Source organism: Strix aluco, chromosome Z, assembly GCF_031877795.1.
Source record: "Strix aluco isolate bStrAlu1 chromosome Z, bStrAlu1.hap1, whole genome shotgun sequence".
Classification (NCBI taxonomy): Eukaryota; Metazoa; Chordata; class Aves; order Strigiformes; family Strigidae; genus Strix; species Strix aluco.
Window position 1 is genome coordinate 57,986,961 of NC_133971.1, and position 23,016 is coordinate 58,009,976.

At 39.0% G+C, this 23,016-nt stretch overlaps 1 protein-coding gene across 3 annotated transcripts in view; it reads left to right on the forward strand.

Annotated features, from left to right (window-relative positions):
- Positions 1 to 6,927: 6,927 nt before the first annotated feature.
- CHD1 (chromodomain helicase DNA binding protein 1) overlaps positions 6,928 to 23,016 on the forward strand; it is a 55,316-nt gene continuing 39,227 nt past the window's right edge. Inside the window, exons 1-2 of one of the 3 annotated variants that reach the window (XM_074811856.1) lie at positions 6,928 to 7,363; positions 9,314 to 9,515. In XM_074811856.1, the coding sequence (XP_074667957.1) occupies positions 9,463 to 9,515 (53 nt within the window). In that variant the 5' untranslated portion in view covers positions 6,928 to 7,363; positions 9,314 to 9,462. The remainder of the gene's footprint in view (positions 7,364 to 9,313; positions 9,516 to 23,016) is intronic. The other 2 variants (XM_074811855.1, XM_074811854.1) reach the window with 2 other exon arrangements.

Below are 23,016 nucleotides of genomic sequence, written 5' to 3' on the forward strand. Positions count from 1 at the left end.
CCCCAAAAAAACCAACAAAAACCAAAACCAAACAACCCACAGACCTACAGCTAACAGGTTCCTAATACAGACATGGGCTAAGGCTGCATCTTTTAATAATTACAGTAACAGCTGTAATTGCACCTTCATGAGCTGAACAATCTGAGACAGTTGAAAACAGAGTGGAAAGACTTGAAAATATAGGCTAAAGATAAATCAGTTCATAACAAAGCAAGGCCATCCATATTACATTCATATGAGAAAATGTCCTTCCCCTTAAAGACATCTCAAAACTACAGGAAACTAAAGACTGGCAATATTACCGCTGAACAAAGATATCAAAGTCATTTAAAAGAAAATAGTCTACTTCTTTCCTTATTGAATTACAAAGCACAAGTAAACAAAGGAAAAATCTAGAATTGACTGCATGACAAGCTCCTCTTCTCAGTAGAAGAGTTCCTTATTTATTTTAAAAATCCTCTGAAAGAGTTATTATGTATATGATCATTCTGACTTGAAAGAAAATGCTATAAAAATGGTATGATAACAAGAAAATAGCCGTATTTGTAACTATCATCTGACTATTCTTTATACAAAGACTACTTGTGGCTTGAAGGATCATTACTGTAAGTTTATTCTTTAACTCTGGATGCTAGATTTATTATTTTTATCCACAAACACATAAGTCCTTACAGTGATTAAGCAAGTCTCCAGGAATTAATTTCTCTTTCCTACTCCAGAAGATAGTTTAAAGCAGTCCATTGTTGTCTCTGCAGGAAATAGTCACAGGTTTGACTTTATCTTGAAAATACCAAGGGTTATTGACTAAGAAGGAGTAAAAAGGAAAAGTTTACACTTTCTCTAGCTAAATATTGAGAAGATAACACTAACAGATGCTATGCTTATAAGGCAGCCAAGGTCTATACGGTCCTACTGCTTTTGGACAGAATTAATGCCTCCAAGAAATCGGTGGTAATTTAGACAGACCAAAACAGTAGTCTAAAGAAAAGTGTGAACTTTTCTCAGCTGTCGTGATGGAGTTAACTTTAAAGCCTCGTTATAACCATTTAAATGCCACTGTTTTAATTACTTCTTTGATCTTTTCAGCAAAACATTCAGTCAATACACTTTCTGTTCAGATGTTCCAATCACATACAGATATTGTGTCCAGACAAGGCAGAAAATTGTAAAAAGTTTATTTAATTGTACTATACATGAGCTGCAGGTAAAGCCTTGAATCATACTTGCTCAATTATCAGTTTGTTGTTCAATTTGATTACATTCACATACTTAAGAAAATTTATGTATAAACTTGTACCAGTTGAAGTTGTTATATTTTGTTTTAACTTGAAAAACATTTACTGATGTACTCACATATTTTCTAAGGGATTGCATAATTTAAGAATTTTATAAATAAATTATTAAAAAACCTATGCTTAGTTGGTCAAATTTAGCCATTTTATTTAACTAGCTACTAGGATTTTTTTTTCTTCCCTAATTCTAGTTTCCATGCACTGCAGTTAACAAATTTGCCTGCATTTTAAGTATCTACAGATTAATGACATTTAAAGCTAATAAAACTTTGTATCTTACTATGATACCTACACACAAAATTATTGTGAACTACTTCTGATCAGCTCTATGTGAAGACAAGACCTCAGCAAGTAGCTGATTCAAACTAAGCTGATTTCTAATGAGTGTTCTGAAAGTGGCCCACAGGTTAAATAGATAAAATATTTAGACTAGATTTTTCCTCAGAAAACTTAATCTTTTTCTTTTATTTTTCTTTTAGCAATTTCTATAAAATAAGTGTCACTTTCATTTTCTTCTAAATCTTAATCGCCCTAATTTTTATCATTGTGTACCCAGCTGGTTGATGAAGCCCAAGTAAGTAAATGAGAAGGGGTTTTTGGGTGTGGTAAATAAAAGAGTTAGGAGAAGTGAAGAAGATGTAGTATTTAAATGAAAGAAATATGTAATATCTGTTTAAGAAAGATATAGTATTTAAGTGACAGGTTTAGCTATATAAATTGATATTGATGTGCCTGCTGCATATAATATCTACTGAGGAGAAAGAAAATCTTTGTTGCTGTATTATATCTAGTATTGCGGGTTTTGAGCTCTTTGGGACATGTTTTAGAATTAATTGAAGAGCAGAAGGAGAAAAATCAAAGTACTAAGTGTGATGGGGAAGTTGTTTAGAAAGAAGAAAAGAGAAAGGGAAGAAAACAGTACATAACATAGTTAAAAGTTACAGATATTTCTTGTCTATCTTGCCTCACTAAAGACTGCTAGATCCAGTACTTAAGGCTTGACCACTTTAAAAAGGAAAAAGCTCCTTGGTCAGAAGAGCTTCTAAATGTTAAGAATGGAACAGTGATAAATCTTTTCTTTAACATAAGATACTGTGATAAACATTAAACACTACGACTATTAAAAAGATATATTAAGGTAAATAACCTGAAAACATAGACATTGAAATGGATTATGCTAATTGCATAACAGTGCACCTAACTTGGATCATGTATTATATATATTTTGTCTACAAGCACAAATCCAACTCAAGAACAGCTGGAGGGGTAGGGGTGGGGTAAATCAGTGACACCTTAGACACAATAAATATTCTCACCCACATCATGGAAGCATGCTGAGATGCCAGAAACCTGTAATACAGTTTCAGAAAAAAAGCCTATTACCATGGGTGACAGCTTTTCTGTAATAACAAAAAGCTTTGTCCAGCTGTCCTTAAAATGTTGTGAGTCACATGTATTTGTCTCTTGATACAAACTGAAAGATATGTGTAACAGAAGTCAGTATTACTTGTGCTGTGAAATGCTGCTAAGATAGAAATGTCGTGCATACTTTACTATGCCATCTGGAAAAGAAGGAACGGGTGAAAGATGCAATACAAACAAGTTCTGATGTGAAAAGAAAATCCTTATCTCACAGGGATATGGGGAAAGATCTACAGATACTGTTGTGGCAATTTCTAACCACTCTGAGTAACAATTGCTGCTGCTATCTTTCTGCACAAGGATCACTGCATGTGCAGCTGTGTGGTGACCTAGTTCAGAAAGTAGAAGCGGTCAGAAAGCAATCATTTTTGAGTGGGGCTAGTTTTTGGCTGGTATAGCAGCTCTAACTCCAGTTAACTTAAACCATCATGAAACCATACCTTCAAAGGGGATTTCCAGGGCAGCTGAGAAAGTCAGCCAAAAGAATCTAGGTGAAGGAAACTGAAGAAGCCAGGAAGGCTTATTAAGCAAAGTATAACTAAAAATGTAGACTGCTTGCAAGTTTTGTAATTAGGAGTTCAATTCATATCCTGCCGAAACAGAAATGTATTCTTCTTGAATCTTAAGCCTTCCTTCTATTGCAGTGACTCCAAGTGAGGTTACCAAATGTGAGGCACCTTCATTTATGAAAGACAAATGAAAGGGCATCCTGAGGAACAGCACTTTGGGATATACTTAGAAGACTTAGAGAATGGAGGTTATCTCCTGGGTTGAAAGGGTAGGCTAGTATTTTTAACTGCTGTGTTCAGGAAACAATTCATATTAGTGATCACACAGGCTAGCAACTGCTACAGGCAGGAAGCAGAAAGACATCTCATTCCTCTAACTAAATCATGCAACTGTGAAAAAAGCTAGGGATTGATCCTCATTGGAAAGGAGGTAGGTTAAACCTTATTAATTTGGATATGAAAACTACTGGTGTTGAAGTCGTAGGAGGAAAAAAACCCAAAAAGACTGTTTATAGCTGACTACCCAATAGTAACTGCTTATGGTAAAGCGTACACTAAGTGTCTTTCTGGCAAAAGGGCATTCATAGCAAGTGCAAGTATATGTGTATTGCTTAATTAATCTAAAACAACACTGCCCATGACAGAACCTTCTAGCAACCACAAGGCAGCTCTCCAAGGACAAATGATATGCTGGGCTGCATGTAACGCTGAAGAGGACAGAGGAGCTGTGCATCTGCAAATGGAGCCATATGTGAGACCAATTTTATAATCTTGATAGTACTGTTGGTAAAATTCTCTAGCACTGACTCTGATTATTGATTTATGCTAATGTTCATTCTGTCATGTGTTCACAGTTATTTTTGATAGCTAAAATAAGCTATTACAAATATACTTAATATAAGTATAGTCATATCTTCCTAACCGTGCAGACAATCTGGCAGAATATGACCATCTTATTAATGAAACAGAGGCCCTAAACACTTGGAGAAATGCCAGGGAACTGTGGTCACATTTAAAATGTTTGAAGATTTGGGGCCTTAACGTGCAAAGGAAACCATGTATGTGCAGTGTGATCAATATTTAAATATAGAAACTGTAACATCAGTAACTCTAACCATGCAAAAGACAAAGTAGTAGTTGCCATGTGAAATGGAAAAACTGGCCTTTCTCCCTCAATTCTTTTCCTGAAAGAATAGGTAGTTTCATTAATTCCTGTATTAATGGCTAAACCAATATATTTGCCTTATAGAAATACTACTTTACTTTCATTTGTTAATAGAAGTTGATTACTGTTGTTGATGTTACTATGTGTTAAAAATCAATATGTATCAAAATTATACACATTACTCAAAGCAGCAGCCTGGAAAGATAATTTTTAGCAGAATAAAACTGTTTTCTATAATGATTTCTTACAGAAGGTTAGGACAGAGGAGCAACAAAGAAAAGAGAAGGATGGAAGTCACTGTATCTCTGTGAATAATTAGGAGCTTGAAGAGAGGAAGTTGGATAGCAAAAATAGAGGAAGTTGGATAGCAGAAATAGAGGAATTTAACTAACATCTGCCCTCTTTATTGACATTTAGTTTTTGGATGGTTAATAAGAATTGAGTGTATTCTGTAGATAAGCAACTGGAATTGATGGAATTTATTTTGTTTTCTCTTTTTTGTTCCCCTACGTCATTTCTTCCCTGAGCATTTTTTATGTATCTCCAACTAGACAAAGTGTAGCAGTTTGTAAGAGAGATTCTGTAAACAGAAAGGGATGCTAAATTCATTTATTTCCTTTTACTTGTATTTAGGTATGGTTGTATTATTAAAGGTTTTACTGATCTGTGGATCATATTGATATTGAAGGTGTAAATTATGTGTTTACATATCTATATTGACCTATGGGAGTTTTACAACCAGCTCTAAAGCCCAATGAAATTTGTTTTGTTATCTATGCAACTCAGATTCTTCATCTATGTAAATCACATCATTTGTACACCTAACACCTAGCATGTATCAGAATTCTCATCATCTTGGTCTTATCTCCTACTTGCTGCAGGTAACTGCTTTAGTCCACAATTTCTGCATAAACCCTTCTGGTTGAACAAGCCAGTGGCTTTTCACTGTTTCTTTCCTTAAAACTAACAAATCCCAAACAGTAATACAAATACTTCCATTAGGGTCTGAATTGTCCTTGCTAAAGTGCTTTGTTATTAATTACCTTAATTTAAAAGTTACTTTCATTTTTACACTTGAATTTAATCTTTAGTCCACTGATCTTGCAGTGTCCTAGTCTATCACAACAAAATATTCTCCCTTAAACTAACTTAGCCAAACTTCTATGCTTCAATAAGGAACATAATGTAATACAGCCTTCTAGTGAACTTTGAAGCTGTTTTCTTGTCTGAGCAATGCCTGGTGCATTTTTTTTAACTCTAGGGGGGAAAATTATTCTCTGCCATCCACCACTGAGATTTGGGGGTACTTTCCTATATGGTGCTTGAGAGCTGGGCTAGTGTATATGCCTTGTCTAGCCTCTGATGCTCCTCAGACAGTGAGTCACTGTGTGGCAGTAATCTCACAACTCCCTTGGTGGGCTGACGGCACAGCTCCAGGAAACCCCAGCAACCCAGCTGAAGGGTGGCAGGTACATTGGGTGCCCACCTCCACTGAGCACTGAGGCAACCAGCTTTGCTCACCCTGGAAGAGCAACCATGAGGTAAGCTATACACCAGTATATACTTGGCCAATACAACTCTTCAAGCTTGAACTGCTGTGACAGCTGCTGTAACAGCCGCTGTAACCACCACTGTAACCACCTTCCTCTAGTATACCCACACAGTGACCCGATTCCTTCAAGCTTCCCTTCGTTCATGAGCAAACTGTGTTTTCATGCTGATCTTGACCTCTTTCCCTCTTGCAGGGGAAATAAATATCCAAAGGTCAGATGTCAAGTCAGTAATGACCTCGCACTTCTTTAGAGTGAGAGTCTAACTGCACGCATGTGCCTCCAAAGGGGAGAAAGCAGGTAAGTTGCTCTCTCTTTCCAACAGTGTTTGGCTGTGGTCTTGTATTGCTTACAGAACACGCTTTCACTCAACTGCTACTACTTTCCTTTGCTACCCTGAGAACATTTGGACACACAACTTATGTTACTTTTTCTTGTGTTTTATTTTGGTTTGGGTGGTGGTTTTTGTTTTGTTCCCCCCCCCGATAACGAACGCGAGGCACCTTAAACAAACGGCTCAAGCGGGCGTTAGGTTCTGGAATGGAAGGAAGACGACCAACCCCCAGCCAGGGGGACAGTCCTCACGGATACAATCGTCCTCCCAGCAGCAGCGTGCCAAGCCTTCCTAAATACACCGCGGTACCACCTGTCACTGCGTAGTTAGACTAAGAAACGCTGTCATCTTTGTCGCCGGCCTGTGATTTTACACCGAAAACCCAAGAGCAAATACAAAAATCACACGGGGCAAAACGGTAACGGGCGGCCCGCACCAGGCTGGCGGCCGCGCCGCTCGGGTCATGGCGCCTCTCCGGGCCGGGCCGGGCCGCACCCTGCGCCCTCACACGGGGTTGAAGGTGCAGCCGCGCCAGCCTCCGCGCCCCTTCCATGCGGCAGGCAGTGAGGCAGGGCAACCGCTGCCTCCAGCCCCGCCGGCCTGCGGCGCGGCAAGCTACGCATCCTCCCTTCACCGTCCCGCTCTGAACGGCCCAGCAGCGCTGCTCGTCGCCTCAGGCCGTGGCTCCTCCTCCTCCTGCTGGTCGGTCCCAGGGCGCAGGGCTGACATCACGCCCGGGGTTTCCATCCGAGCAAGGGAGGGGGAGGCTGAGCGGAACGGCAGCGTGATGGCGGCGGTCGGGAGGACTTAAGCGGTGGTGGAGCAAAACGGCGCAGCATCCACCCTGGTTCGTCCTGCGCCCCTCCCTGTCCGTTTCGGGGCCCCATTGTTTGAGCCGGCGAGCGAGCCCCCCGGGCGGGGCTGTGAGGAGCCAGCGGACAGCAGGAGGAGCGGCGGCCCAGGCCCCGCCGCGGCCGCGGGAGCAGCCCCCGACCCTAGGCTGCGGCACGAACCTCTCCGTGGGGCATAGCGCAGTCTTGGGCCGGGGCGGCCCTGGGAAGGACTGGCCGGGCTGGGCTGGGTGCACGCAGGTAGGCAAAGGCCCGCCATGACTTTTCTCTCGCTGTCCGGGAGTTGTGCGGTTGCCTAAAATGGAAGGGGGAGGCGGGCGGTGCTGAGGAGATGGGGCGCGGGGTCCGCTGTCGGCCAGTTGGGGGCTGGATGCCCGGTGCGGGGCTGGGTGCTTGGGCCCACTCGCTGTTTTCAGCGGAGGCAGGGAGCTGCGAGGGCCGAGGCTGGTAGCTGGGGTTGAGCCGCGCTCGTTGGCTCCTGCGGGGGGAGCCAGTGTCGAGCCACCCGGGAGGCAGGAGAGCGGCCGTGGTTCTCCTCTGGCCATGGGGGGCGCCGCGGGAAGCGAGCTTGGAGAGCAGTGTTGGCCTTGGAGACGCTGCCAGAGAGCCTTGGCCGGGAGTGGCGCCTGTGCAGGCCGCTCCGCTAGCGGAGGGCCGTCTTCGAGGGCAGGAGGCAGCCCTGGCCCGGTCTGCCGCGGGAGCGCCCTGGGGCCGGGCGGAAGGAGAGCGGCCGCGGGAGCGCGGTCTGGGCGGCCAGGTCTCGGGGGAGGATCGCTCCGAAGCAGGAAACGGGTGTTAGGGAGAAAATTTGGCCGCGTCTCAAGGTGTTTTGCGGGGTCCAGAGGGTACCGGGCGCGGAGGCGAGGGGGTGTTTGTCCGCGCGGGGGGACAGACAGCGGGGAGCCTGCTGCCGGGCGGCGCAGAGTGCGGCCTCGCGGCCGGGCCGCGGGGAGCCTCCTGACTCGCCTCCTCCGCCGTGGAGTCCCCAGCCTCGCTCGCGGACCCTCCGTGGTTGCAGGGCTCCTTCCTATTACTTCCCCCTTCTTCATCGTCTTTGTTTGCTGGCCGGAGTGGCTCGGGTATCAGCTGGTGCCTGAGCGCGGGGCATTTCCCTTCCCGGAGCTAGGCTTCCCCCCGCCCCCAACCCGATGAGTTTTGGATTGCATATTGGAGGAGAGCACCTCGGGGCAGGCAGCCAGCAGGCGAGCCCCTAATCGCTTTCACACCACTAAATCTGAGAGGCGCTGCTCTTTATCTGATTATAACTGAGTTTATACTTGCAGTCCCTTTACCGTGACCCTGAACTTTCTTCAGCTGCATCGGATACTGCAGTGATCTGATTTAAGATGCTCTTGTGTGTGAAATAATGGTCATTCCATCTGTGGGATCTTTCTGGTTTTATTTAGTGGAGACACTTGTTTTAAACGGGACAGTCTTTATCTTCCTACCTCTACCCACAACTGGATGTAAGGATTATGTGTGTATGTGGAAATGCTTCCACTATGTTTTGTGCATGAAACACATTTTACTAAGCAGATCTTAGCAGAACATTAATATCTATGGTATTTACCTATGTGTTCAGGTAGGCAGTTTTTCTTTAAAACTTAGATGTACTTTGTCCTGAAGTCAGTACTGTGACAGAAGTTAAGCCACAAGGTGTAGTGCAGACATATAGTAAACTGTTCTTAGCCTGCAGTGCTAAAGAGAATGTAATTTCCATAACATTTCCTATTCTGCAGCTAGTGGTTCAGCAGAAATTGCCATCTTTATAGCACCATCAATGAAAAGTTGCATAAAGAAGCATAATGGTCCGTATGCTGGGACCCAACTGCAGTTGAACAAAAACCTGGACAGGTCTTTCCTTTCATGAGTTTTGTGTATTTCATTTAGTTTTTTCATCTTTTTTTTTTGAGTGTAACTAATGAAAGACTTGTTCTCTTGAGATTTTTTTTTTTTTCTGGTTTTCTCAGAGATCAGGAGAGAGAATTTTTTTTTTTTCCAGACAAGAAAATGGTAATAAAATGATCATCCATGAGCAGGTAACACACAAAAAGCTATTTTTCAATTAAAAACATGACATCAAACATGATGCCCCCTTTCAGTGTGAGTGAAAGACCAAGTTATTTTTGGTATCTTTTTAGTTGCAAACATATTTTCAAATTGTGTCAATGTTTTCCTTTACTATTTTAGGTATTTTAGGAGAAATCTTGAATACCTGCAGAGAACACTAGAACAAACACATAACCTGGAAAACATACAGAGTATCAAGAAGTGGATCCTTGATATCCACCTTGTAACCTGAGTGGATTTTTATTTAACTTTTAAACTTAATATTTACAATGAATGGGCACAGTGATGAAGAAAGCGTAAGAAACAGTAGTGGAGAGTCAAGGTAAGCACTTGCTCATTTCACGTATTCTTGGCTATGTATTCTATATTTTCTTTACTAATACTGGTTTATATTTAAACTTGGTGCCAAAGCTTCCTGGTTAGCAAGCAGACCATAGTTAGGAGGACTGAACGTGCTTTTCTACAGGTGCTTAATGTGCTTGTTACATTCACGTAGCTTCAGCTAAGAATTGTAATGATCTTGTATATGCCTTACATAATAAAGCTTACATAGTATTAAAATCACGTCAGCATCCAACAGAATAGTATTACTCTTCTGAGGAAAAAAAAATATATTGAAGTGTCAAAAGCTGAAACGTTGGATCAAAATATTAAAATAAAGCTATTGTCTCTAAAGTGCAAGGCAAACATGCATAATACGTGTTGTATAAAACCCTAACTAGATTATTTCTAAAGGTGGAGCAGTGGGCTCATCATTTTAGTTTTTGATATCGAGTACTTAATGATTCTTCCTTCTGTAGAGCTGTCAGAGCAGTGTAACTGAAAGTTAATTTTGTATTTGTTTTCTGAAGTGAAAGTACAGCTTTTCAGCCGCTTTTTTAATTACAAAAAACCCCACCAGTCCTCTAATGTTGAGTGCTAGTCTTCTAGCATGTGCAGAGTGTTCATATTTGGAAAAGTCTGGTTAGAACATCTCTGCATCCATCAGGATGACAGCCAATTTGTTGGGGTGGATTTATGTTCCCTTTCTAGAACAGTGCTAAGTTCAAAAAGTTCCTCCTGGGCTAGAGAGTTTAGATTTCTAAAACTGGAAATATGATGAATGGTGAAGGTTTAAGAAGTCAAAGTAAACTTGCAAATAGTAAGTGGCTTTAGACTTCTCTTCTAAGAGGCAGTTAAGACCATGCTGTTAGTTTACCCATCTTTCTGCCCCTCTTTCTGATCATAGCCTGTTGAATCAGCTGATTCTGTCAGTCAGAGGGTCATAACTCTATGTTCTACAGACTTTATAAGTATCAGGAGGATGCATAGTTCTCAAAACTTGATTCTTGCCTGTGAAGTGAGACTTTGTTCTTCATCTTAAATGTCCTGCTGAGCATGGTTTAAAGCGTTAAAAAGTTTTAAAATGCTAAAAACTTTTTTCCTAAATTTGTATCAATCATTAACCCTATAGCCTAACCCACAGGCAGGTCTTGGAAAGCTTATGTTCGTGTTTGCCATGTATTATCAGGAAACTGTTTTTGTAAGTGAAAGGTGAAAGCTTTCCATTTTAAATGATGAAACCCTCTTCTGTGTAGCCTAGTTCCATTATGAAAATACTTATTGCAAAAGGAGTGTGACACTTACGGAGTATCTTTATATGTCTTTCCCCTATTATTTAGTCTTTTTTTCTTCTTTGTAAGTTTCCAGAATTCTAGATGGTTTTTACTCAGAGGGGAGTTGCCTTAGGAAGCTGCAACTGCAGATAGATAGCTAACTGTAACTTGGCAGGTGTTCCTGTGTTTAGCCTTCTGATCTGGAAATGTGAATTCTACAGAATGGAAGTGGAGATCAGTAACAAAATATGTTTGCTAAGTTTCTAGTGGTCCTGTTCCACTTAGAATGCTAGAGAGAGAAGTGGAACAAGTGAAGAAAGCAATTGAGAATTGCTGCTGGGAATAAATTGCAAAGAAGATCAAACTCTCAAGAATTGGTAGGAAAGAAGAAGAGATGAAGGGGAATACAGTGATAATCTAAACAGCATCACTGGTGAAAATTACAAGAAATCTTTGAATTTTCTGGTGTGGCATCTATTCATCTGTCCAGTAGATGAGTAGAAAACATTCCTTTGCTGCAGGTGTTTAGCCTGACATTCTGTTTTGCTACAGGTGTAAGAGTGCATCTCTTGTATTTTCACAGTTGAAAACTGGCCGCACTATTTGGACTTTCCTTGTCTATTTCAACAACCTCGGAAGCTATAAATCAGAACTAGAACCAAGCATGATGGAAATTGTAGACTAGCATAAACACTAATACCTAGTCTTGTTGCTTGATGTTCTGATTTCTGTGTAATAATTACAGTGGAGTCTACTCTCTGGCTTCTTGTTTACTTGAAATCACTACTCTGGACTATTAAGTAGCTCAAGGTAAAATATTGCAGGTATCGTTCACCTGGACAGTAAATGAGCGTAGACACAAAAATTTTATAGCAATACTATGAGAAGCTGACTCTTAAGCAAAGCATCTTTGTGTCATGTTCTTGAAAGCATTCTGTTGCAGACTTGAATATGAGTAAATACATTCTAGTTAGATAGTAATAAGAAGCTTAATCAGCAAGGAAGGGCAGTTATACCTGAACTGCAAGACAAGCCTCAGGTAGAACAGGGACTGTAGAAGGGAAACACTGGTGCTAATTGAATAACAATCAGATTTCCCGTATCTTTGCTCTTCCTCTGTTTCCTGTGGAACAAGGTATAGAGGACTTGAGCAAACCTTTCTCTGTAGGTAAAAAAGGATGTGCTCAGTGCAGCTTAACTGAAAGGTAGCTGGCTGGAATGTATTGTACTCCCATTTTTGCAGAAAGCAGCTGCTTACACCAAATAATTTTCCCATTCTTTAAATACTTGAAAGCTGATGTTTATAGAAGATAGTAGTTTCAGAGAGTTTAATTCACTTTGTGGATTGAATAGTCTGTGGACTACAAAAGAAAGTTAAGACTAAAGACTTTGTCAGCAGGTTTCAATTTACTATATAAATTCATACCTTCCGCAGGAGGTAAAAAAGATTAATTGAAAGCCACAATGAGGTTCTCGCTTTCAAAAAAATCTAAGTGGGAGTTAAAACAGAGATTCCCCAAGCATATTTGCAGAATTACTCCCGTGTGCTGGCTTCTTTCTGGCAGAGGTTTAATAAATAATATTGCTAAAAATGTGTGTATATAGCAAGAGAGAGCATATACATAAAACTATACATATGTAGATACATACTTACATGTTAGTGCACAGGAATTCTCAGATCAACAAAATTACCTGAATGGTAAAGGGAACTGTTGTTAGAACTTACTGTGAACAGCTACTGGATAAAGCAAGCTCTTAACCTCTGTTAGTAGTAGTCTTCTCTTTGGTTAGTAAGTTGCTATTTTATCAGAAATGATCTCTTGCAGAATTAAACATGCTAAAGCATGATAAGGTGTCCTGAACCAAGTTTAAAGCATCTTTTCACTTCCTTTTAGAAGAACTGAGATAGAATATGCATCAAAATCCAAGTGTTTTTTGTTTGGAAACCTTTCCAGCTAAAAAAAAATATTACAAATTCATGATACAGCTTTCACTGTGCATATGGTCTCTAGTTTGGCTTTGGGACTTCTGCTGAGTTTATCCAGGTCACAGTCTTTGTCTAACCTAACTGTCTGGCAAGTACCTTTTCCACATATTTTAGATTCAATTCCACCATTCTCAAGAGTTTCAGAAATTTAGGTAATGAGAGCTTTTCACATTCCTCAAGACAGAGTGAAGTTTTGTGATACAGGCAGTATATACACCAGAGCTATTCAGTTGTGGCCCCTAAAGTGTTTGGGGTTTTTTTGTTGCTTGAATTCCATTTAATACTTTTTTTGCCAGTGATCTACAAGGAGCTTCTGATAAAGACATCGTTGTGTTGCCCCTGGAACCAGCTGCATGTTGGAGAATGATCACATTGCACAACAGAGTAGTGGACCCCTGGGGAACCACTGATACCTCCTGCCTGTGAAGGATGCCTGGGACTTCTTTGCTCTCAAGATGTGTGACTTGTGGCTCTCATAGACTTGCAATGTGGTTCATAGGGTTATGAAAGTTGGTAGATGATCAGTGTGGTTTTGATACCTTTCCTGTGCAGAAAGTTTCTAGTGGCAGCAGATAATAGTCGGCAGGGCTGGAAATATAATGCATCTGAGTTGTTGATATGTATCAGGAAAATTCAGTTGTGTTCATGCTTTGCAATAGCTGAGGACAAGAAATAACACTTGGTAGCCTGACTTCTTGTACTCTTTGTTTCCTCTGCTTTTCTTCGGTTGTGATAAAAAAAAAATTAAAAATTCCCTATGCATCTAAATCAAATTAAATAGTTAAAATGTCTTTAAAAATAAAGCATTTGCCTAAAGAAACTTGCTTTCGAACTTGCAATTTTAAGAGTTCGGCATTTTAGTGTCTGACTTCCGGACATTTTGAATGGGCTCTTCGTATTCAAATGCTTGCCTTCCCTCAAATTCTGTTTTATTTTAAAAACAAACAAAAAAATAAGTGAAAAACAAAACAGTCCACTGTCATCTCAGATGCTTTTCACAGACCCTGCAGTAAGTAATCTTTTCCAATGTCTTGAATTTTATTTTGCTCAAGTTGGTACTCCTTCCTGCTGTTCTTAAACAGGAAGATTCATAAGGTAGCTTAACCTAATGAATGCACTTGAAATCAGCAATGATAAATTATCCACTCTTGGATCCATTATTAACCTAGACCTTATGCAGGAGTCTTAAATGCTCAATCAGTTCTTTTACAGTGTGACTTGTATAGCTTTCCATTTCAGGATTTCTCTTCCTAATGCTTTGTGTAAATTAGCAGACTTTGTTCTTCATTGTGTGATGCTGTCAGGGACACCTTGTTTTAAGGGGTAAGTTAGTGAAGCTAAATTTATGACTGTTAAAAAGAACTAATGACTCTGTGACAGGATACTTGCTTGTAATCTGTTTCAGTGATCTGTCTCTAAGCCTGTCATCTCCCCAAAGCATTCTCCAGTTTATTGCATAGGTATTTACTGAGGGGGGTAAAAAAATGTAGGTAAAAACAAATGTGAAGTATTGTCTCCTTTGGTACTTTAATTAAGCTATGTTGCTTTTCTTGCAAAGTAGCTTGTAAATAAATGCTGCATTCAGCCATAAATTCATCTTGAACATGTAGGGGGTATCCAGAGACAGTGTTCTTAAAAAAAGAACAGGCAAATTACTTCAGTGTGTCAAACTTCCATGCCAAATCAGATTTGACATGTGCTGCTGTACAAATGCAACTACTTGACTCAAGGGCTAGGAGTGAGAGAGGTTTCTTGACTACGTAGCCCAGAAGACGCTCTTTATTGACTTCACACCTCAGTTTGTCAACATGCATGAAACTATACTTTTTCATTTAGGGATCCCATCCTGAGAACATGCTATTTATTTTTAGTATATACTGTTGCATGCCTGCTACTGCAGGTTATTATTGACAGGTAACTTTGTCATCATTGCTGTGGTTTGTTTGTATGGTAGAGAAATAGTCTCACTCCAACAGTGCTGAAGAGATCATAATTATTGCTTTATCCATCATGTTTGTTTCTATTTCCATAGCCTTATGATGCTCTACTGTTTTGTACAGTCCTGTGTATTGCTGTCTTTGGTTTTTTGGTGGTGGGTTTTTTTTTAGTTGAACAAAGTAGAGTGAATGTAATGTGAGGTTTGTTAGTGAGGAACACCTCTAAACCTGTAATGCTGTTTTCAGTGTACTGTTGGTTGGGGTTTTTTTGTTTGGTTGGGTTTTTTAGTAAGTAATATATATTATTTACTTGAAGCTGGAGGAGGGAAGAAGGCTTATGTGACACATTCTTAGAAGAGGGATTTACAAAAGCAGGAATTCCATTTTGAGTAATGAAGTGCTTAAAAGAGCACAAATGGTCTTCAACAGTTAGTGTTACCAAATACTGTATTTCTGTATACATTATATTAACAACATCTCTATTCTGTAGCTTAACTTGCTTTGCCCTGTTGTTTCCATCTAGTCTTCCTATTCAAGTCTTGGTAATGTTTATAATTTCTTTTGGCATTTGGTTTCTTGGAAGCCCATTCATCAGTGAAGAAGGTGGGAAAAAAAGCAAGTTAGCCCACAAAATAGAGGTGGTTAGAGGAGGTCACCAGTATAAAACCAGAGCAAAGGGAAGACATAATGTGACATGGTGAACATTGGTAATTTTGATGAACACAGATGTATAGCTAATTGAGAATGAAGTCTTGTATTTTGACTGTTTCTCTAATTATGTTGAACAAAGAAGGTAGTCTTCAGCTCTGGATTGTCCTGCAGAGAGGCTGTCTTGACTGTGTTCGGAAAGAGTGAGTGAAAGACAGGAAGGTCCTAATTTATGTTAGCTCCTTGGAAATTGTGGAGATTGTCTCTTTCCTGTTTTAATCAGGCTTTTTTGGAAGAAGGGGAAAAGAGGATACAGATGCACAGGCAAAAAGGTGGTTTAAGTTCTACCCAAACCATCTGTCTTACCCCGCTACAAGCGTCCACAGCATAGCAGGGTATGGTGTACACTTTTTGCTTTTGCTGAACTGTTTCCAGTAAAAGCATCTGAAACAAAGGCAATGATCCTGGCCTATACAGGAACAGAAACTGGCAAGAAATAATGCACTTTTGCCTCTTCTTCTGTGTAAGGGGAACTCTGAAGAGCAGGGGACCAGAACTGCTGATCCTAAGATAATATTTATGTAGACTGCATTAGACAGCAGGTGACAGGTAATTGTGACAGTATTTCAGGCCTTGGTTGAGGAAATATTTAATGTTCTTTGCATCCTACAACTAGAGATATGATACGAGAATCTCAGTAATTAGTAGTGCCAGTTCAGGTGATTAATTTTGTGGAGGTCAGTGGTGCAACTTTGCACTAATGGGCATTAGTTACTGCAAAAGTTAGTCAAATTATTGACCCCAGCTAGACTACATCAGATAGTACTTAAAACTGTTTAGCAAGAGAAGGAATTGCTTATAGACTCAAAAAATGCGGGCAAAATTAAAGAACACCGTAGGCAAAAGTGGAAAAGAAAGTGACCAAGGGTGTTATAACTACCTCACAGCTCCCTGTGTTTTATGTTTTAGTATCTTTAAACAGAATCTGTTTCTTGAATGAAAGTAAAACTGTCTTGCTATCAGATAAGGTTTTTTGTCTTTAATGCAGCAAGTATTTTAAAAATCAAATTTTAGTAAGGTGTGAAATGCTGTCACATCATTTGGTTTGCAATGATAGCTTCCATTGATTATAGAAAATATACGTGTATTCTTAGATTGTATCTCCTTTCCTTTTCCACTTAAGGAAGATTAAACTATTTCTGGAATTCTGCTGATACAAGTTGTTAAAATAAGAGATTACTTATCTTCAGCTTGAGAGAGGTCTATAAGCTTTTTAGAGCTTGATTATGATTGGGTTTGCCTTGTTATAGCAGGCTTTTAGGGCATCCATTTCAGCAGATCAAAAAAAAATTCATGAGCTACTAGAAATTTGTATGAAACTTTTGTATCCTATATGTCTTCTCCTATTAACTTCAAAAACTCTCAAACAATTAAGTTTTAAAAACTTTGGCAAACAAGGTCTCTAAATTTCCAGTGATGCTGGTAGGCACTGCAGTGTAATAGGAGTTCTGCATGCTGTTGCCCTTATTCTTAGTCACATCAGCGATGCCATACTCCATGGGAAAAGGGAGAAGATATTACACCATGTAGAGTTTAAGCATTTGGAAAAATTACTTTCAGTATGTCATGATACAGTGTGAAATCTGTGTCTACTAAAATTGAAAACTACCAAAAAATCCTTTTTCATTTGAAATCTATATGTTTTTTTCCAAATTCTGTATTGGTTTGCACTGTTTTATACTTCAGTTTAAGGACAGCAATCTTAAGAAGTACTGTTTGTTTGTTCCACTTCTTCATTGGCCCTTTAGAATGTTTATGAAAAGAGAGACTGTTTTAAAAAGATGAATCTGCTCCTCCTGGTTGTTACTGATACCACGGGGGGGATTAGAGAGGGCATCAATAACACTGTCAGAAAGTTATTGTTGTAGAACCCTCACCAACAGGTGATTGTATTGGTGAGGACTGAGAGTGTTTTCAAAGTGCAGTAGCTCATACTACTGTTTGTACCATTGTTCAAATTGTGTGAAAATTGCTGAAACTCAGAGCAAAGGTAGGAGCAGTTAAAGGGAAACTTCTGAGTTCCTTGTTCCCAAGTTCCCCCTTTACTGTCAGGAGATGACAGATGTAAATTTTCTTCCTGAGAGCATGTGTGTGTGTAAATGTGTGTACCTTTTCTTAAATAATTCCATCTTTACTCTTAGAGTTAGCATTTAGCATGATCAGAATTTAATCTGAGTTACTGCTTATGTGGAAGAGGGTCATAGGTAATCCCATGAAAGGAATTACAGATTTATGTTAATTTTTAATAGCCAAGGCTTACTTAATGTGTCATGGTTGGGGAGAAAGGAAGGCTTGTCTCCATTATGGTTTTTTTTAATTCCTTAGTGCAGTGGCCTCCAAAATTTTTGTTTACGCACTCCTATCAATAAAAAATATTTGAGTACACACCTCTGATGTATGTATTTATTTATAAATTATATACGACTGCTGTACAAATACCAACATTATAAAAAATACACAAGAAATAGCAATTTTAAAAGGATGAGATAATGATTAAATCATATAAGAAAATATTTTACTTTGTTAATGGCAAAAAACCCCTTTTTGCACTCGCTAAAAAGATTATTATGAATATTCTTATTTATTAAAATCTTAGTTTAACACTTTGTAATACAGTGTTTTGAAGGTGTGGTTCTAAGTTCAGTTTGGTTTGGTACTTGGTTTTAATGGCTGGCATAGCTGATAAAGATACTTCACAAAGATACATGGTTCCAAATGGAAGAAGTGCATTGTTGACTGCACTTACTAAATTACGATACTAATTTTTTTCAATCCCATCAACTAATTATGCAAAGATTTTTCTTAAAACTTGGCTAGTAAATTTCCATCTGCCCTAGTGTCAATCAGTTCTTGCAAATCAGTCAGAAGGGGTTGTAGTTTTATGTTTTTAACAAATGGGTTCAAAACCCACTGAAACTTTTTGGAAGATTTTTAAACAGGTTAGAAATTTCTGTCTCCAACTTTTTAAGTGTATAGATATGATGGCTTTTATAGGTGATACACATTATGTTGGGCAATAAAAATCACATAACAATGGAAACCTTTCCAAACATCTGTTTTCAAAATGCTCTCTCCATAGCATGAATTTCTTTAGAAAAGCAGTTGCTTTCTCATCATTAAAACGTCACCTTCAGCTGGAATGGATACAACGAGCGTGTCTGTTTTTTCAAAAATACCTGCTAGGTACCATACTACTGGTGACTGCTTGTTTTCAGAGAAAAGATCAGCAATTTTGGAACACTTGTGGGTTTTTTTTTTAAAGCAAACAAAGCCCCCAGACCCCACCAAAAAACTAATCTTCAAGGTCAGCAATGCTTCTGAGCAGTGAACCTTGCTTGGTAGAAAAGGCTTTTATGGTCACTCCTCAGTTCATTACAAAGTATTGTAAACATTTTAGTATTTAGTGGTCTTGTTTTAATAAAATTAACCACATCGATGACATCCTTTCACACTTTGTACACCTCTTGTTCCAGATTCTTCAGTGCATTAGCTTGTCTGTAGTTGATGCAGTGGATGAATTTCATGTATGGTGCTCTCTATATTACCTTTACTAGAATCTGGTTTTTATTCCAGTCAAAGCAACCCTTCCATCAGCGGTTACACTTACACATTTTTTCCATAAAACTTTTTTTGTTTTAATTAAGGAAGTCATTTACTGTTGAGAAGATATCTTCTCTAGTACATCTTTCCTTTAGTGGCTCACAAAAAAGTAGTTATTTGTGCATTTCATCATTGAAACAGAAACTAGCAAATACCGTAAATTGGAACATCTGTACTTTCATCCAAACATAGAGTAAACCTCCTACAGTGCATGATTTGTTGTTTCTTCAGATCTTCACCAGTGTTTTCTGTGCATCTTTCAACAGTGTTTGCTGACAAAGAAATGCATTATTTTAGCCATTTTAGTTTTCCATGCATTATTTTAGCCATTTTTACGGCACAAGAAGTGAATTCTCCAGTGACATGTGGCATTTTTGTTCCTTGCTCTTAGGTAAAAGAACCTCAAAAGAGACTTCTAAACATTTATCATTAAATTTAGTGAAATTTTGAAAAGTACAGGTATTGCATAACTTGAAACATTGCTGGAAAAAAATGAGGTTTGTGTTCTAGATTGTTAGTTTTCAAATGTCTTTCTGATTGTGATGGTTCATCTAGTATCTCAAGGCACAGTATACACGTAGAGTGAAGTTAATTGTTAACAACAGTGGATGTAAATACGTAAACAGTCTTGATAATTCCAATTTTTCGGTCCAGTTTATTGTCAGATGATATTAGATTGTCATTGTTTTTTACATTACATTACAGTGTGGCTGATGAAGAGCTTGTACTAGAGTAGAAGTGTCAGCTCTGCCACTTTCTTGTTGTTCACTTGCACTCACAGTATTAGTGTTATTTTCAGTCCACTCTTCTGGTTAAAATTAAGTAACATAATACATAAATCCACCTAACCAAGGAGAGGCAAACTGCAGTTTGTCACAGTCCACAGATAAGGGAATGAAGAAGTGATTGTGCCACTGTCACCCCTATGCGTTGTGGAGCATATACTTCCCCCAGGAAACCTCAGCTACCATATGTGACACAGGACCCTCAGACATATGGACTGAGTGAGATTGCCAATGACAATCCATATATTAAATGTTTATAAAGCTGAATTCGTGGTATGGTTTTGATTTGTGGGTTTTTTCTGTGGGTTGTTGGTTGTGTTTTTTGTTTTGGGTTTGTTTTTGGTTTTTAGATTAAAAATAAATCTAAATAGAAGTTCCAGTATTTTCTTCACATATCCCATGGGTTGTCTCGCACACCTCCAAGGTGTGTGCATCCCTCTTTGGAGACCACTGCCTTCGTGTGGCAGTAGTTTTGTCTTTACAATGAAGTGTGGTGGGGCTGGGAGAGGGGGAAGCTGCTTCTGTTTCATGAACACTGTAGGTCAAATATTGCAGCTAAAAGATTGGCTCCTCATAGGGGATGGTAAAGCCTTTAAATCGTGGCATTCCTCACATCAGTTAGCAGAAGTTCTTCTCACCAGGGAGGCTGACTTTCACAGATAACGTTTCTCAGTTAAGTCCTGAAGCAGAGTAACTCTGGGTCCTGCTTATGTGATAATGAGAAGTAGTGACTCATTGTTAAATTTTCTCTGGGTCAGCACTCCATGTGGTAGAGAAAATCTCCTGGAGATTTTACATCTGCAGAGGTGAAGTACTAGAAATGGTTGGTCTCTGGATGTTGAATTGATTTGGTGTAGCAAACTGCTAGTATCTTGACTGAATAGAAGTTTAAACTGAGAACTACTTCTACGGTAGTTTTTCAGTAAGACTTTTTCAGTACCCCATTTTTTCATGATGGACACTGCTTAAGAGACATGGCTAGGAAATGCCACAGAAGCATTTTACTTTTCCATTTGTTGCGAGAGGAAAGGTAATTTAATGTCCTCTTTACTTAATGCTTCCTTTGTCCCAAGCAAGTTTTTTTTCATATTTAAGTGGCTTTCTTGATTTTTAGAAAAAGTTAGATAGGTCTATGTTTTTACTTTATTGCTGCTGCTTTCTTACAAGTATTACTTAAAATACAAATGAGGTGCTCCTTGATATCAGAAGTTGATCAGTAGTCTGGCAAGTTGGTAGTCTAGTCTGGTGCTGGTCTAAAACTGTATCCCATGAGAGATTAATAAAACCAAGAAAAAACCCAGTTAGTAATTAAGTCTGTTCTTTCTTTCTGTTTACCTTGTAGATACCTTTAGAGATAATTAAGAAGTCTTAGGCTGAAAATTTCCATTCAATTTCTGTTTGCATAGGTGGCTGGCCCTATTAGGCAGTAGAGGTTTTTTTGTGGTGTTGGTACAAAAAGGTTTTCTTTTAACTGCTGGCATTTCCAGGTAGTTTGGTTAGGGAATGAGTTTCCTTTTTTCCCCTGCCTTTTTCCCTCTTTTTCTTCCCTGCCCTTTCCACCTTTTTACTCTTTTAAGAAAAAATTTCAGTGAGAGCAGAGGCAGTGACTTTGATAGAGGGAATGAATGGCTGAACTAAGTTCCTTGTTCTTCAGCCTTCTCATGATGACACCTGTGTTAGTGTAAAATCACTTGAAATTAGCTGGTAGTTTTTCTTTTAAAAAATAAAAAAACCAGTATCAAAGCTTGAAATGATGATATATTAGTGTTACACATTATGAAAGAAGATTGTCATTAGAAGTGCTAGACCTAACTTTTTAAGTACAGGAAAAGCAAGAACACAGTCTGCATGCAGAAGTGTGTGATATTTTGATTTTTGCATAAACATGTTCTCTTTTGGATCTTTGACTGCAGTGACTTACGTGATAAAAAGAAAAATACCAATTTCCTTTCTAATTTTGAAAATATTTTTAATGCTGAAAACTCAGCACTTGTATCTCTTGGTGTATGGTGTGTGTTTTGCCTGGTGTTCTCACTGTAGGTTCAAATCCTTTAAATTTCTCGGAGGAAAGTCCTTTAATGACTGTTGCAGCTATTCGGGATTTATAGGTATTACTTGTCGCACAGTGCTGCTCAGTACTGTCTCAATGATCTGCAGTGTGTCTTTATTGCATATGTTTATGCAGAACTAACTCATGTATTACCCCATTTCCTATCGTTTCTGGGTTATAGTACAACCTCTACAAAGACAGTCAAGGTTGTGCCTCCAAGTCATGTTCTGCTGAAGCTCCGGTTGGAACATCATGTGAAAGGACACGATGAAATAAATATGTGTTGGTAGTCCTCACAGCCTATCAGTTACTTGTCCTGTGGCCAGTGAACAAGAAAGTTCTTCACAATTCAGTAGAAATTAAATCATATCTGTTAATCTTTCTATTTTTTTTTTATACACACTGTAGTTGACATCAAGACCTCTGAGAGTATGTGGTACACATGAGGAAGTATACAGGTAGAACAGCTAGTGCATTTTCACACATCTGTATTCATTTGGATGATTAGAGTTGAAGTAAGCTCAACCCAGCATAGACTAGTCTTGTGTGCTTGAACTGCTGTAGTGCTTTTTACTAGTTAATTTCAAACTCTTTTCAAGCATGTATAAATACTGCCATATCATCTTATGATTTGATAAACATTTTAGCAAGTCCTTGCTGTTTCCCTTGTTTTAAAATTACTTGCTGCTAGTCAGTTTGTCTTTTTCCATTTCCTTGTTCTGGTTTAACACTGTGGAATAAGAAAGCATCAATAAGACGTTACTGATGCTACAACATTTAAAATTTTTTTTTTTCTCTCTTCTATGTACCAATTAGCAGTTAGTCTATAGTAGTGATCCTGTGTTGTCCTTCAAACATGGAATCTTTAAGGGCAGCCCTAAATCAGTTGTGGTGAACCTTATTATTTGTTCTTTCTTTATTTGTTCTTTCTTCTTGGTTCTTGCAATTTTCTTTCTCTCCCCATCCCTTTTGCTTCTACTGTCAGGCTTGTTTTGTAGTCTTGCATTTATTAGCAACGTGGTTGAATATTGACTAATATTTTTATTCTTGTCAGATATTCCTGTTAGTGGATATGCAGTTGGGTTGTGTTAGTCTGGTCTTGTCCAAATCAGGCCAATTTAATTCCTGTGTGGAAGAACATCAAACCATTAAAATTTCCCA